At 56.1% G+C, this 13,844-nt stretch overlaps 1 protein-coding gene across 1 annotated transcript in view; it reads right to left on the bottom strand.

The window, feature by feature from the left end:
• Window positions 1–13,844, bottom strand: part of GSE1 (Gse1 coiled-coil protein) — a 184,567-nt gene that overhangs the window by 119,643 nt on the left and 51,080 nt on the right. Inside the window, exon 2 of the mRNA XM_049786705.1 lies at window positions 1,026–1,209. Within this exon, the coding sequence (XP_049642662.1) occupies window positions 1,026–1,209 (184 nt within the window). The remainder of the gene's footprint in view (window positions 1–1,025; window positions 1,210–13,844) is intronic.

Below are 13,844 nucleotides of genomic sequence, written 5' to 3'. Positions count from 1 at the left end.
GAAGGATGGTGGTTCGAATCCCAGTATCCCATATGGTCCCCCGAGCCTGCCAGGAGCTATTTCTGAACATAGAGCCAGGAGTAACCCCTGAGCGCTGCCGGGTGTAACCCCCCCCCCCCAAAAAAAAAAAAAAAAAAAAAAAAAAAAAAAAGAATTGCAATGTCTTGCAGGTGAGGAGGAGAGAAGGACCCAGTGACTTGCAAACACGGCCACCAGGGCTGCAGCTTCTCTCAGGCCAGCACACAGAAATCAAGGAACTGGGAGACAGGAAGGCATCTAACAACTCACCACAGCCACCACACTTGGGGAACATCCCATATATAGAGGGTATGAGCAGGGACAGGACAGGGCAGTGCCTGGGGGCAGTTGTGGGCAAAAACATGCATGTGGGGGGTGCTCACGTGTGAGTGACCGTGTCTAGGTCTGTGACTGTCCCTCACCGTGACCGTGTCTAAACATCTGTGACTGTCTTTCTGTCCCTCTGGGCCCAGATGATGCTGATTCGACTGATTCATTTCAGACTCCACCACTGAGGCAGCCACAGCCCTGGCTTGGCTGAGGCCTCAACTCTGCCACCCCTCACGCTGCACATAAGGAAAAGGAGGCATAGAGCAGGAACAAGAAGCCTCTTGCCCGTGCCCCAAGATCAGGGCTGGGGCCCCAAAACAGAGAGGATCCCGAAGGACTCTGTGGTATGGCGCAAGGGGAACTGAGGACACACACTTGGACACCTTAAGGGGTCTCGCTGCCACAGACCAGCTCCGAGGCAGCTGCTGGACACTCTGAAGAGACCCCCTCCCAGCAAAACCATGATACCCCTCGGCCCTGAGAGACATGAACCAGGACCTCTCGCCCAGCCCTAAACCGCAGTGACCATATCCCACCAGCCCTACCAGCCCTGTGCAAAGAAGTGACATGGACACAGCACTCAGGTGACATGGGGGGGAACCCACCATGCCCTAAGGGCCCAGACCTCATGGCTGTCACCCCTGCAGTGTCTAGCTCCTGACGTCACCACCACCTACCTGTGCCTGCAACGTCTGGTCCAGTGGCGTCCACACTGCTTGGCTGAGTTCGTGGGGGCCCCAGCTCTGGTGCAGTGCAGGGGGCTCGGGGCAGATTCTCAGCAGGGACCCCTGGCCGGGTTACAGGCTCCTGGGCTGGAGAGTGGACAGTGGCTGTGACAGGCTCGAGCGGTGTAGACGGGACCTGGGGGGATAGAGAGAACAGTGAGTGACTGTGAGACCATGCCATGGTCAGGCCCCACACAGCAGAGCAGGGGACACAGAAGGCCCTATGCGTTGGGGTTATCAAGCCCCTGACCCCTGACTCTGTCCCTGACCCCATCACCCAATCTCTGATCTGGCCACGGAGGACTAGAAATGTTCCCTGGGAATGTCCCTATCCCACACTCAGAAGGCGCAGTTACAGGGTTCTATGTCCTTTGACCTTCCTTTGTTCACGCTGTGGAACCTGGGGCCACACACAGGTCAGCCAGAGCCACCATGGAAATCTGGCTCCTCTCCCCAGCCCATCATGGCTGTTTCTTGGGCCATGTCTCAGGTACACAGGTGGGTGATTGTGAGACTGTCCCAGGCCCCGGGAGCCAGGTTGGCCCTACTCTTGGCGCCATCCTCACTCCCTCAGCCCACACACTACCTGTGTACCCCCTATTAGGGACCAGGGCTGTCTGAAGTGCAGCCCAGATAGACACCTCTGTGAGACTGCCCCACAGGCCTAGGATGAAGATGAACTGGCTGAACCCCACTCCTCCCTGCAAATCCATTCACCCACCTACCTCCTGAACCTTCTCACCCCAGAACCTTCCCTGGGACACATCACGCAATGCTCTTTGCCTCTCACACATGCCCCTTCCCTCCTCATGCCCAAGAAAACTGAGTTCCTTAGGATGAGCAGAGGGGACTGGAGGAAGGGGCTCTGGGTGGCCATCACTGGCCTCCCAGAGGGCACAAGCTGGACCCCATCAGCAGGGCCAGCACGGGCAGCACAGACCCCACCTTCTGCTCTGAGTGCGGAGCTGGAGAGTGGAAGGAGGATGGCCCAGGGCTTGTGGGTGGTTACAGGAGACATGGCTACGTTCACCAAGTATTATTGAAAGCACTGAAATTTAGGGGATCCATATCATGACACTGGGCAGGCCGGAGCCCCACAAATCTGATTTTGGGCTCAGGAGACAGCACATGGCAGGGAGAGAGGCCAGGAAGCAAAAAGCAGACTAACTCCAATGAATCTTTATTTTTCTTTTATTGTTTTGTTGTTGTTGTTGTTGTTGTTCTTGGGCCACACTCAGTGACACTCGGGTTACTCCTAGCTCTGCACTCAGAAATTGCTCCTGGCAGGCTCGGGGAACCATATGGGATGCTGGGATCTGAACCCAGGTCCATCCTGGATCAGCTGCACGGAAGGCAAATGCCCTACTGCTGTGCTATTGCTCTGGCCCCTTCAATGAACCTTTAACTCACTGGCTTGGTTTTATTTCCTCACCGCTACCCTGCTTCATCAAACCTGTCTGCCTGAGGGATTAGAAATAAGGCATATGGGGTGATCTTACTAACTCATGGATATTTTTATTTTACAACCCCATACTTCAGCCCCACCCTGGGAGGACACCCAGAACTGACATGGGTCAGCAGCTGACCCCAAGCTTCAGGCTCTGATGAGTGCAGGGATAGGGCAGCCCAGCCCAGGGGGGGTCCTAATCCCTACTGAGTCCCCAAGGCTGGGAACTGAAAGGACACATTCAACTTTTTTAATTTGTATTTTCTTCTTTTGTTGTTTTGGGGCCACACCCAGTGGTGCTGGGGGGGGGTACTCCTGGCTCTACACTCCGGAATCACTCCTGGTGGTGCTCAGGGGCCCCTATGGAATGATAGGGATAGACCCTGGGTTGGTTATGTACAAGGCAAACACTCTCCCAGCTGTGCTATCAGTCCAGCTCCCCTCTGTTAATTACTGCCTAGAGGGTTGGATTGGTATTATGCTGATGCTGCATGGAACCCCAGACACACAGTCAGGAAGGGCCAGGTCGGGCCTCAAGGGTCAATGTGGGGCGATCTTTTTTTTTTTTTTTTTTTTTTTGGTTTTTGGGCCACACCCTGTGACGCTCAGGGGTTACTCCTGGCTATGCGCTCAGAAGTTGCTCCTGGCTTCTTGGGGGACCATATGGGACGCCAGGGGATCGAACCGCGGTCTGTCCTAGGCTAGCGCAGGCAAGGCAGGCACCTTACCTCCAGCGCCACCGCCCGGCCCCATGGGGCGATCTTCTAAGCCAGCATGCCTAGTAGGGTCAGAGGAAATCACTCATTGATGTTCCACAGACATCCAGGGCTTGAGGCTCTCTAGGAAGGGAGTATAGGCCCTCAGCATGTGTGAAGATGCCCTTGAGCAGGGGACCCACAACTCTTGTTACTCAGCAGCCCCTCTCCCCCAAGAGAAGCTGGAAGATCCCAGAACAGTGACTGACACAGAGATGGAGACACAAAGGGACCCAGTGCAACTGCTGGGCAGAACCTTCCCACTGCGACTTCCTCCCAAGTTACAAGTATCTAGACATTTACAGACACTGATTGGGCTCAGGCCATGGAGGAATGTTCACAAGCACACAGCAGGGAATTCTGAGATACACAGCACCAGGGCCACAGTTCCACCTTTCAAGGCTGAGCGCACAAGAATATACACAGCGCCAAGGCTCAGGGCCAGACACAGAAGGTATCTCAGACCACCTGCACCCCCAGTCTGGGAGAATAAATATTATTGTTCCCCCTATCACATCCCTGTGCTTGTTCTCAGGGAGCAAAGGGGAAGCAACAGGGACCACAATTGCTAAGGAGGTCAGCCCCCACCTGCACTGTGGGGCTGGGTTCTCAGAAGCTTCCAGATCTGTGTGAAGTGATGGCCACAAGCATCCCTTCCACAGTCAGAGTCCACCCCACAGCAACACTAGTCCTGAATGCATGTTCCTCAGGCTATGTCCCAGCGTGAGCCACTAGTGGTGCATAGCCCAACACACACAGTACAGTCCCTGGGCCAGAATCATTCCCTTACCTCAACCCATCACCACCCTTTCTCAGAACTGCTGCGGGGAAATGAAACCCATGTGCCCTGAAAGTGCGATTCTCAGACATTTTGTTTTTTGTTTGTTTGGTTTGGGTTTGGGGGCCACACCCAGCAGTGCTCAGAGCTTACTCCTGGCTCTTGCTCAGGAAACACTCCTGGAGGGCTGGGGGGACCCTATGGGATGTTGGGAATTGAGCCCCTGTTGGCCACTTGCAAGGCAAACACCCTCCCTATTGTGCTATCGCTCAACTCCAATTTTTGAATATTTCATGGGTCCCCAGAGTTAAGTCCCACACAAGGTAACCATGCACCCACATTTTTGGAGTCTGACAGCTTATCCCTTAGGATGGGCTACTTCCTCTGCCAATGCTACTTGGCCAGAGGGCACAGCTGGACAGATGCTGGAGGTGGGTGAGGTTGAGGAGGGAGAAGGGACAAAAGTGGGGAGGGTCTCAGCACCCAACAGTGGGGCCCCTTGTCTGAGGAGGAGGAAGAGCAGCTCGGGTGGGCAGGGGGGGCCCAGAGGGAGGCCTGGGACCAGCAGAACCTCAACCTCCTGCCTAGTCTCAGGTATCCGCTCAGAAGGGGCCCCAGGCAGAGCTGTCTCTGCCCCTTTCTGGGCCCCCTCAAGCCCCACAGCGGCCTTTGCCCAGCACAGCTGCCCCTGAACTGGGCTCTGAATTCCCTGAGGCCCCAGATACCCCTCCACCCCCCCGGCACAGGTCAGGGGAGAGGCACAGACCACTCCGGGGTGATTAGCTGAGCAGTGTGAGCTCGGCGTAATTGGAGCGTTATTAGGCACGGAACACACACAGCACCCGGCAAATGAGTAATCAGGGACTCATTAGGCTCCTGCCACACAGCAAGGAGAGGGGGGTGTACATCTGCTGGCAGGGAGGGTGGGGGGGCTGGGGGCTATGCCACAAGTCTCGCCCCCACCATCACACCTCTTGGGGGGCTCCAGGGAGGAAAGAACACAGGGCTCAGGGTCCATAAAGGGGTCCCCATGTGTGGCTTATACGGGGATCCCTGTGGTCACATGGTCCTTGCTATGCCAGTGGTCTCCATGGGCAAGCGACCCTCATTGTCCTATGGTTCTATGTCCTGTGATCCCATTTCCCGTGGTTCCAGGTCCCATGGTCCATGACATGAGGAAGCCACAGGAGTTCTCACAAGGCTTGGGTCAGGGAACATCAGAACTTCAGCCTTACGGACCTTCACACTGGCAAGTGAGCTCAGAGCCATGGTACGGGCTGGGGGCAGGAGACTGACGACAGAGATATAGGGACAGATACTCCCTCAGGCCCAAGCCTCTCAGCAGGAAAGGTCCATGATCTGAGCCAACAGCACCCAGGGCTCCTGGGATCAGAGGACCCAATGTAGACTAGCTCGACGGCACCTTTGGTCTCAGCTCCCCAAGTCTGAGAAGCAGGTGCAGGGGATCAGCCACAGCTCAGTTCCCCAGACCCATCCCAGCATTGTTCAAGAAAATGGGGGACAGAGACTCCAGCGATATACATAAACAAGTGCTGGACCACCACCCTTGGGATTGTGACATTTTCCTCATCCCTGCCTGCCTTCTCGATCCTCACCCAAAGTGCAGAGACAAGGTTTGCACATGGTGGTCATTCACCAAAGCACGGGCTCCCGTTATCTACTTCCATCCGTGACCTGCCAATCCATCCCTCTCTCTGCATGTTCCCCCCATCCGTCCAGCCCCTACCCACCTGTCCGTGTCTCCATCCCTCAATGTGTCCATCATCTGACCATCCGTCTCCACCCATCTATCCGTCTGTGTCTATCCATCCCTGTCCCCCTGTGTATAGGCCCTGCTCACCCTGTGGCTCCTCTCACCTGCCTGCCAGCTCCTGAGGGACCCCCAGGTTTCCCCTACACCCCAGCCCCAGGCCTTCCCCCCAGCTGGGGCTCTCAGAAAGCTTCTCCAGCTCCCGGGCCAGACACAAATCAGAGATCCTGAGACATCAGCAAAGGCCACACAGCAGGAAGATGGCAGATGACTGCCCTGGGGCTGCTGAATGATGGCAGAGACAGATGTGGTGGTCCTGGATGGCCATGGGCTTTGGCCCAGGTGTGCAGGGCTCTGCGCCCCAGGGCTGTGCCCACTATTGTGGGCAGGGGACATAATTAGCGGGCAGGGTGGCGGCAGCCCCGGTCCATCACTCTGACAGCGCATTAGCCGGGCCATCACTAGACTATTAATCTCCTCCCAGCCCTTGCAGGGGTATTACAGTGAGAGACGGCAGCTTAACCGCAAGGAAATTCTTCAGGGTGACAAAAATAAAAATAGCTCTAATTGGAGTTGATAGAAATTATACCCTTTAAAAACACGCACCGGGCGCAGAGGCCGTGATGGATATTAGTGCCAAGCCGGCTACTGTCACTGGGGCCAGACCCATGACAGTGACCATCAGCAATCAGCACAGGCAGAGCTCATGGACCCCCAGCAGTTGGGGGCGAGGACATGGAGTACATGGGTAAGACATCCCAAAGGAACCAGAGCCCCAGCAGAGCCCAGTTCCAGGAGCTCCACTGTGCATAGAGAGGATGGTGGGGATGCAGAGGACATGTCCCCCAGGCCAGACACACCTGAGAATCCTGGACTCCCAAAGGACCTCCCTCACCCTAGAGCAACAGCACAGAGAGACACATGGCTGCCAGCCCATCCCTGTCCTGTCCCAGGGTCCCAGAAGGCAGCAGAGCTGCAGGGCAGGGCAAGGAAACTCATGCCCCTGCGACCAACTCGGTGCTGAATGAAGCTGGACTACACCCCAAAATGAGGGTCCCACACCCCAGAAATGAGGGTCCCACATCTCAAAAATGAAGGTCCCTCCTCATCCCAGAAATGAGGCTCCCACACCCCAGAAATGAGAGACCTCCTCTACTCTGACCTGACACACATGGGCTCCCCTCGACTTTCCATCTGGGGCTGAAGCTTCCTAATGCCCAGATGGGCACAGGGCGTGCCCTGCCCAATATCAGGTGCTGTCCCAGGAGCTGACCCTGCCCCCATGGTTGGCCTTTGACCCAGGCTCTAACCCTTGACCCAAGCACTGACCCCCCCAATGCAGGCGCTGCCCTTTGACCCAGGCACTGACTCTTGACCCAAACATTGCCCTGTTGCAGGCGCTGCTCCCTGATATCTATTCCTGCAGCGACACACAGCCTGATGATGTTGCATGAGTCCTGGAGTGGGTTCAGGCAGTGAGGATGTCCCCAGAGTCCGTCATGGATGGTGTCCTGCAGTGTGGATTGTCACCTCCAGAACCTGAAAGTGCTGTCACCACTCCCGCACACGCACTAGCCTGTTGAAACCTCTCCTGGCCACCAAATACCCTCCCAAAGGCTGTGAGGTGGGAGGTATGGAGGTCACCTAGTCATGGAAGTGAGGCTGCCTAGAGAACGGGCCTACATGTACCCCAGCCCAGAGGAAGGGGTGCAGGCCCCCATTTTGGGGGGAGCCAGGTGCTGAGTCTAGGGTATAGACCTGCCCTGGCGATGTGGCCCCTCAGAGCTGAATGTAACATCACAGGGCTGCCCTGTCCCTGCTGACCATCCCTGACTGCTAGACCTAAGTTTTCTTTTTATCTTTTTAATATATATTTTATTTAAACACCTTGATTACATACATGATTGTGTTTAGGTTTCAGTCATGTAAAGACCACCCAGGGCTCGGAGAGATAGCACAGCGGCGTTTGCTTTGCAAGCAGCCGATCCAGGACCAAAGGTGGTTGGTTCGAATCCCAATGTCCCATATGGTGCCCCGTGCCTGACAGGAGCTATTTCTGAGCAGACAGCCAGGAGTAACCCCTGAGCACTGCCGGGTGGCCCAAAAACCAAAAAAAAAAAAAAAAAAAAGAACACCACTCATCATCACCAGTGCAACATTCCCATCACCAATGTCCCAAATCTCCCTCCTCCCCACCCTAGAGAGGCTTTCTATTTCCCTCATACATTCTCATTATTAGGACAGTTCAAAATGTAGTTATTTCTCTAACTAAACTCATCCCTGTTTGTGGTGAGCTTCATGAGGTGAGCTGCAACTTCCAGCCCTCCTCTCTTTTGTGTCTGAAAATTATTATTGCAAGAATGTCTCATTTTTTTTTTTTTTTTTTTTGGTTTTTGGGCCACACCCGGCGTTGCTCAGGGGTTACTCCTGGCTGTCTGCTCAGAAATAGCTCCTGGCAGGCACGGGGGACCATATGGGACACCGGGATTCGAACCAACCACCTTTGGTCCTGGATCGGCTGCTTGCAAGGCAAACGCCGCTGTGCTATCTCTCCGGGCCCAAGAATGTCTCATTTTTCTTAAAACCCATAGATGAGTGAGACCATTCTGCATCTTTCTCTCTTGGACCTAAGTTTTCTTTCCTGGGGCCAGGGACACCAATCCAAGAGGGGCTGAGGGCAGAGCTAGTAAATATGGGGGTCGACCCAATGGGGTGGAATGAGATGGGCTCAGAGAACTGAGGGTTCTCAACCCATGGGCAGCCACCAAGGGCCAGACTCAATCCCCCCAGAGCTCAGTGTTTGAGGACCAGCAGTGGGGACAGAAGAGCGAGGCGGGGAGCTGACCCTGTCTAGAGACCTGGTCCCTCATGTGAGGACAGAGATCCTCTGGCAGGTGATAAATAGAGGCACTGTGGGGGCCCCCCCCGCACACATCCACTCTACTGTGAATAGGCTTCTCCCCCCCCCACACACACACATGAACCCTTGCAGAGGTGGATTGGGGGCTGGGTTGGGACCCTGCTGTGTGGCCCTGGGCCACTCCCTTCACCTCAGGGCTCACTGTCAAAGGGTTGTGGGGGTATCCAGTGGTAAAGGGATTAGCATGTTCCCAGGGAAGATGTTCTCAGGCTGAGAACAGCAAGAGGATCCTGGGATCTGTGACACCTCCCCATGACACCCAGGATGGCCTGGAGCAGTGGCCCCACTTGATGGCTGACACAGGCAGGGTCCTACACCAGGCTTTTCTTCCTGGGTAAGTCACGCCCATAGCGGGCAGGTGTCAGTACTGGAAGGATCTTCCTATTGCCCCAGACAAAGCCCAGGGGGTCCCCAATGACCAGAGGAGAGGACCCCAGGAGTGGACCCCAACTTGCCCCAACCATGAGTCTGGGTGGGAAGCTCCATAGGCAGAAAACAGCCATGAAGTTAAATCAAGGGCACTCACTGCCACTGGGGGCCCATGTCTACACTACAGCGCCCAGGGAAAACTCAGAAGGTTGGGGTATGGCCAGGTCAGAGAGCAGAGCAGGGACTCGAACCAGTGACTCCCAGGTTAAGGCAGGGCGGGGTGAAAGGGGGGGGGGTCTGCTGAGAGACACCCGAACTCCCTCTGTCTTCCCCATGGTCTCCCCATGTGAAGGGCCATACCTCATGTGTCCCCCCCATGTGGAAAGACCTTCTGGGACCCAGTCCTGGTCACTTCCCTGTTTGTACCTTCCCTTTATCCCATCCACGCCCATCCAAGACCATCTTCAGGACTTGTTAGAGTTACCCCAAAGAGCCACAGAAGGGCCTCTCACAGGCAGTTCTGGGGATGAGAATAAGGACATACTGGGGGCACCATTCAGGCCAGGGTTCTCCCTGGCCCAGGTAAACCCACAATGTGGGTTGGGGGATCCAGGACTTGCCCCAGGCCTGTGCAGGCTCTGGATGCTCTGTAATTAGTAGACATTGCCTTCAGGGGACTAGGCGGAGCCAATAATAACCAGGCAGCTGCCCCCCTACCTGGGCCCTCCTCAACCTAATGAGTCCCAAGAACTGTCCCTGCTTGCCCCAGCAGCCTCGGCCCTGGCCAGGTGATGCCCCAGCCCTGGGCAGGCATCTCACAGGTCCTTTTCTCGGTGGGCAGGTGGATGCTGTGTGTGTGGTACAAACCAGGAAACAGGTGCTGGCTGGTGGCCACAGGGTGCTGACCCCCCACAGAGCTGCAGGACCTGGCCAGTAGCTAAGACTTGTGCAGAAGACAGAGTTGGAGGGGTGAGAGAACCACATGGCCCTAGTCTCAGTGTCCCCCCAGACGACCAAAATGGGTCAGGAGCCGCCTCTACCCTCAAACCAGCCAGGGCCCCACGGGCAGGCAGGGAGCCAAGGAGGACTATTCTAGAACATTCTGTCTTGTTTTACATAAATGAGGTGTGGGGAATTCTGGGCTGCAGTTAATCCCCCCCTTCTTCAGATCCTGCTGGCAGCAAGAGTGGAGCTTTAGGGGGGCTTTAGGGGGACAGCGTGCTGAGAGCTGAGGGCCATGTGGGGCCCAGTACACTCCGCGCCTGCTTGTGTGGGGAGCTGGCCCCATGGCCCTGTTGTGCTTTCACTGGCAGCGCCAACGTTTCTCATAGGCACCCCAGAAGCCTCTGGGGACCCCCAGCAGCTGCTGTCTGCTTCTGGCACAGCCGGCACAGAGGCACAGAGGGGGTGTGGTGTGGTGTGTGGGCGGTGAACCTTCCTATGTGCGGGAGATGCCATCTCCTCCAGAGCTTGGGGATCCCCCAGGACTGTCTGTGGCCTACAAGGCAGTAAAGGGAGGTTCAGCGTGCAGGGGGAAAAAACAACATGACACAACCCAGAGCAGGGCCAGGCTCCCCGAGAGAACCCAGCATGTGGGCACTGGATCTTCTTCCCAACAGGGCTGACAATGGTCACAGGGCTCAGTGTCCCAGAGGGGTCTGCTTCTCCCCGTCCAGCCTGGGTTCTGACTCCTCACCCCAACTGCCCTGGCCTGGCACCAGGTGGGCCAGAGACCCAGCTTCCTGGATGGGACAAGGGACATGTGACCCGGGCCTGGCTGTCAGCCATCGGGTGTTGAACTTGGAAGCAGACACTGTGCTCAGCGGCCCAAAGTTTGGCCCATCCAGGCCCTCAACCCTGCCAGAGTGGGGAGCCAGGGCCAGCCCCAGGCAATGAGCGCCCAGATCCACTGTGGTCACTGGCATGGTGGGGGAAACGCCCAGGGCAGAACGGCCAGTTCCGGTAGCGGTGCCTGAAGCCTTATCTAGGGACAGAGGTCGTGGTTATACAAGGTTGTTCGGGGGCCAGTTGTAGAGCCCTGCCCCCCCTCGCTTTCAGGAAACAGGCAACTAGGAGTTGCAGCCTCTGCTGAGCCCCCCCACCTGGCCTGCACCCATACCCCCCAGACTTGACTGCTGGGCTGAGAGGTGTGAGGTGTGGGGGAAACAGGATCTGTTGGGAGCAAGGACAGACAGTAGGAAGTCGGGGCCCACAGGCAGAAAATAAACCTATAATATAGAGAACAGAGAGGGGATGGGCGGGGTTGGCCCTGCACTAAGGGCCTGAGTTTCAGCCACAGCAGACCCTTGCATGGGGTTTGGGGGTGCTGGTATCTCCCCAAAAGCCCAACCAAAACAGCAGCAGTGAGGGGCACTTCTGGGGGTGCTAGGGAGGGTCCATCAGGTGCAAAGGCCCAGGGATGGCCAGAGCTTTGGAGAAAGAGAGAAGAAAGATAATGCAGATCAGGAGAAAGTCAAAGAGGAGACAGGAATGGTGATTGGTGCTAAGGGCTCTGGTCCAGCTGCTTGGGGAGATACCCCTGACTTCGTAAGGTACCCCTGACACCCCCCTGACTCAGCCCCCACTACAGAGGGGAAGCTGAGTCAGTCCAAGGCTTTTCCATTTGGGACTGGAATCTGAAGTGCTGGGGTCTCACCACTATGGGGTCACCCACTGTGGTGAAAGTGAACAAAGATGAGGTAACACAGACCAGAGAAGGTCATGGCCAAGCAGGGGCGTGGCCTCGAGCAGTGGAGAGGAGAGTCCACAGTCCCAAGGAAGAGGCTGGAAGAAACCACCTAGGCCTGTCTCCACAGTGGAACAGCCAGGAGATCCAGCCACACTCCGACCCCAGGGCCAGAGAAGCCCCTGCTGTACTCTCAGCAGGGAGAAACCTGCGCACTGGCAGGGGAGATCATGAATCAGCTCCTGGTGTAGAGAGTCACAGGGGCCGTGAACTGCTAGATATTGGAAAGACAGAAAAAATCTCCCATGGAGTGGCCCGTGATCCCTGGGCCAGTCAGACGAGTCTCTGACTGTGGCCTAATCCCCGCTCAGCACAAGCCCTTCAGGACCACAGAAAACTCACCATCAGTGCCCACGAGAGCCTCCTGCTGCTCCCATGGGGCACAGCGCATGAGCGAGCAAAGCGTGTGCGTGCGCGAGTGTATATGTGTATGTATAAATATGGGTGCTTGTGTGTTCACATGTGAGGGAATGTGCGTGTGCGTCACATGTAGTGTGTATAAATGTGTGACACGTGTGTGTGATCATGTGGTCAGTCAGTTCTATGTAGGGAGAAAGGACTCAGGATGGAGGAACAGTGGCCCAAGCTCAGCCTCATCACCTCCCTCTGCCTGGGAGTCAGCAGTAGAAGGAGCAGCTGGAGGAAACTGGCGCCAGCAGGAACCAAGACAAGCCCCCAGGGCAGCCCTGAGGACAGGCTCTGAGGCCTAAGGCTGAGACCAAAGGGATCCGCTCTTGGGCGAGATGTACAGGGGCTAAGGTGCCTCACGTAGCTGACCCCAGTTAGATCCCCGACACTACAAGTATTTGTCAGCCCTGCAGGAGTGAGCCCAGAGCACAGGCCCAGGAGTGAGCCCTGAGCATGCAGAGTCAGAAGTGAACACTGGGGCTGGGGAAAAAAAAAATTAGGTGAAGCCTGAGCACAGAGCTAGGAGTGAACCTTTAGCAAAGAGCCAAGCGTGAGCCTAAGCACAAAACCCGGAGTAAGCCTGGAGCACTGAGCCTGGAATGAGCCCTGGGCCCCATAAACAAAACAAAACAAAAACAAATCCACAGGAACCTATGGCCTCACATCTTGTCTGCTAGTGCTTACCCTCCACTGTCCCACCCTCCAGTTGGGAACAAGCATGTCAGGGAGTTGCCGGGCGGGTCCCTCCCAGGCTCTGGCTCTGGATGACCTGCGGCTGGGGGGCCCAGCTGATCTGCTGTCACAGGCGGAGTCTGGGGGCCGCCATTTCACCTGCCAGGGCATGAACACCCCAAATAGCCTTGTGGAGACCCTACTGCATCTGGAAGCTTCTCTGAGGATCCCAGCACATCCCACCCAGGCTCCACTGCCCGCAGCTCTGAGTCACACACCCACGTTTCCGGCATTTCCCTGGAGAGCTGGTATTTTAATTGGCTTTGGGACCTGCCACCCCCACCCCCGCCCTGGGCATTTATCTAAATGTCAGAACAGAAGGAGAGGCTGGAGCAACTCAGACAGTATTGCCAGGGCTCCAGGCCTACTCTCTGACCCTCAGACACATCAGATTTCCCAGGGCAGGCGCCCCAGGCAGATATGGGGGTGCCCTTAGCCTTGTTCTTTCATTATTTGTTGTTTTGGGGTCACACTGGGCTGTACTCCAGGATTACTCTTGGTTCTGCACTCAGAAATCACCCCAGCCAGATTGAGGGGACCACGGGTGGAATCCAGGTCAGTCCAGCTACACGCATAAGAGGCAAGTGACTATTTGCTGTACTACTACTGTCTTAGCCCCCAGGGTTTCTTATATGTCCCTGGCTCACGGGTTGGTGTGTATACTCTGGTGCTGGAAGCCTTAGTTAATTCTGGCACCTCATGGTCCCTGGAACTGCTGAGAGCATAGCTTTGGAATGGAGCAATGGCTGGGGTCAGCCCTGGAGCACCATCCAATGTAGCCCCAAAGCAAGTGCTATTTACTGGCTGCTCATGGAGAACTGGGAAGCTGTTAGTATAGGAGAATG

Source organism: Suncus etruscus, chromosome 14 (genome assembly GCF_024139225.1).
Source record: "Suncus etruscus isolate mSunEtr1 chromosome 14, mSunEtr1.pri.cur, whole genome shotgun sequence".
NCBI lineage: Eukaryota > Metazoa > Chordata > Mammalia > Eulipotyphla > Soricidae > Suncus > Suncus etruscus.
This window is presented reverse-complemented; position numbering and strand designations above follow the sequence as displayed.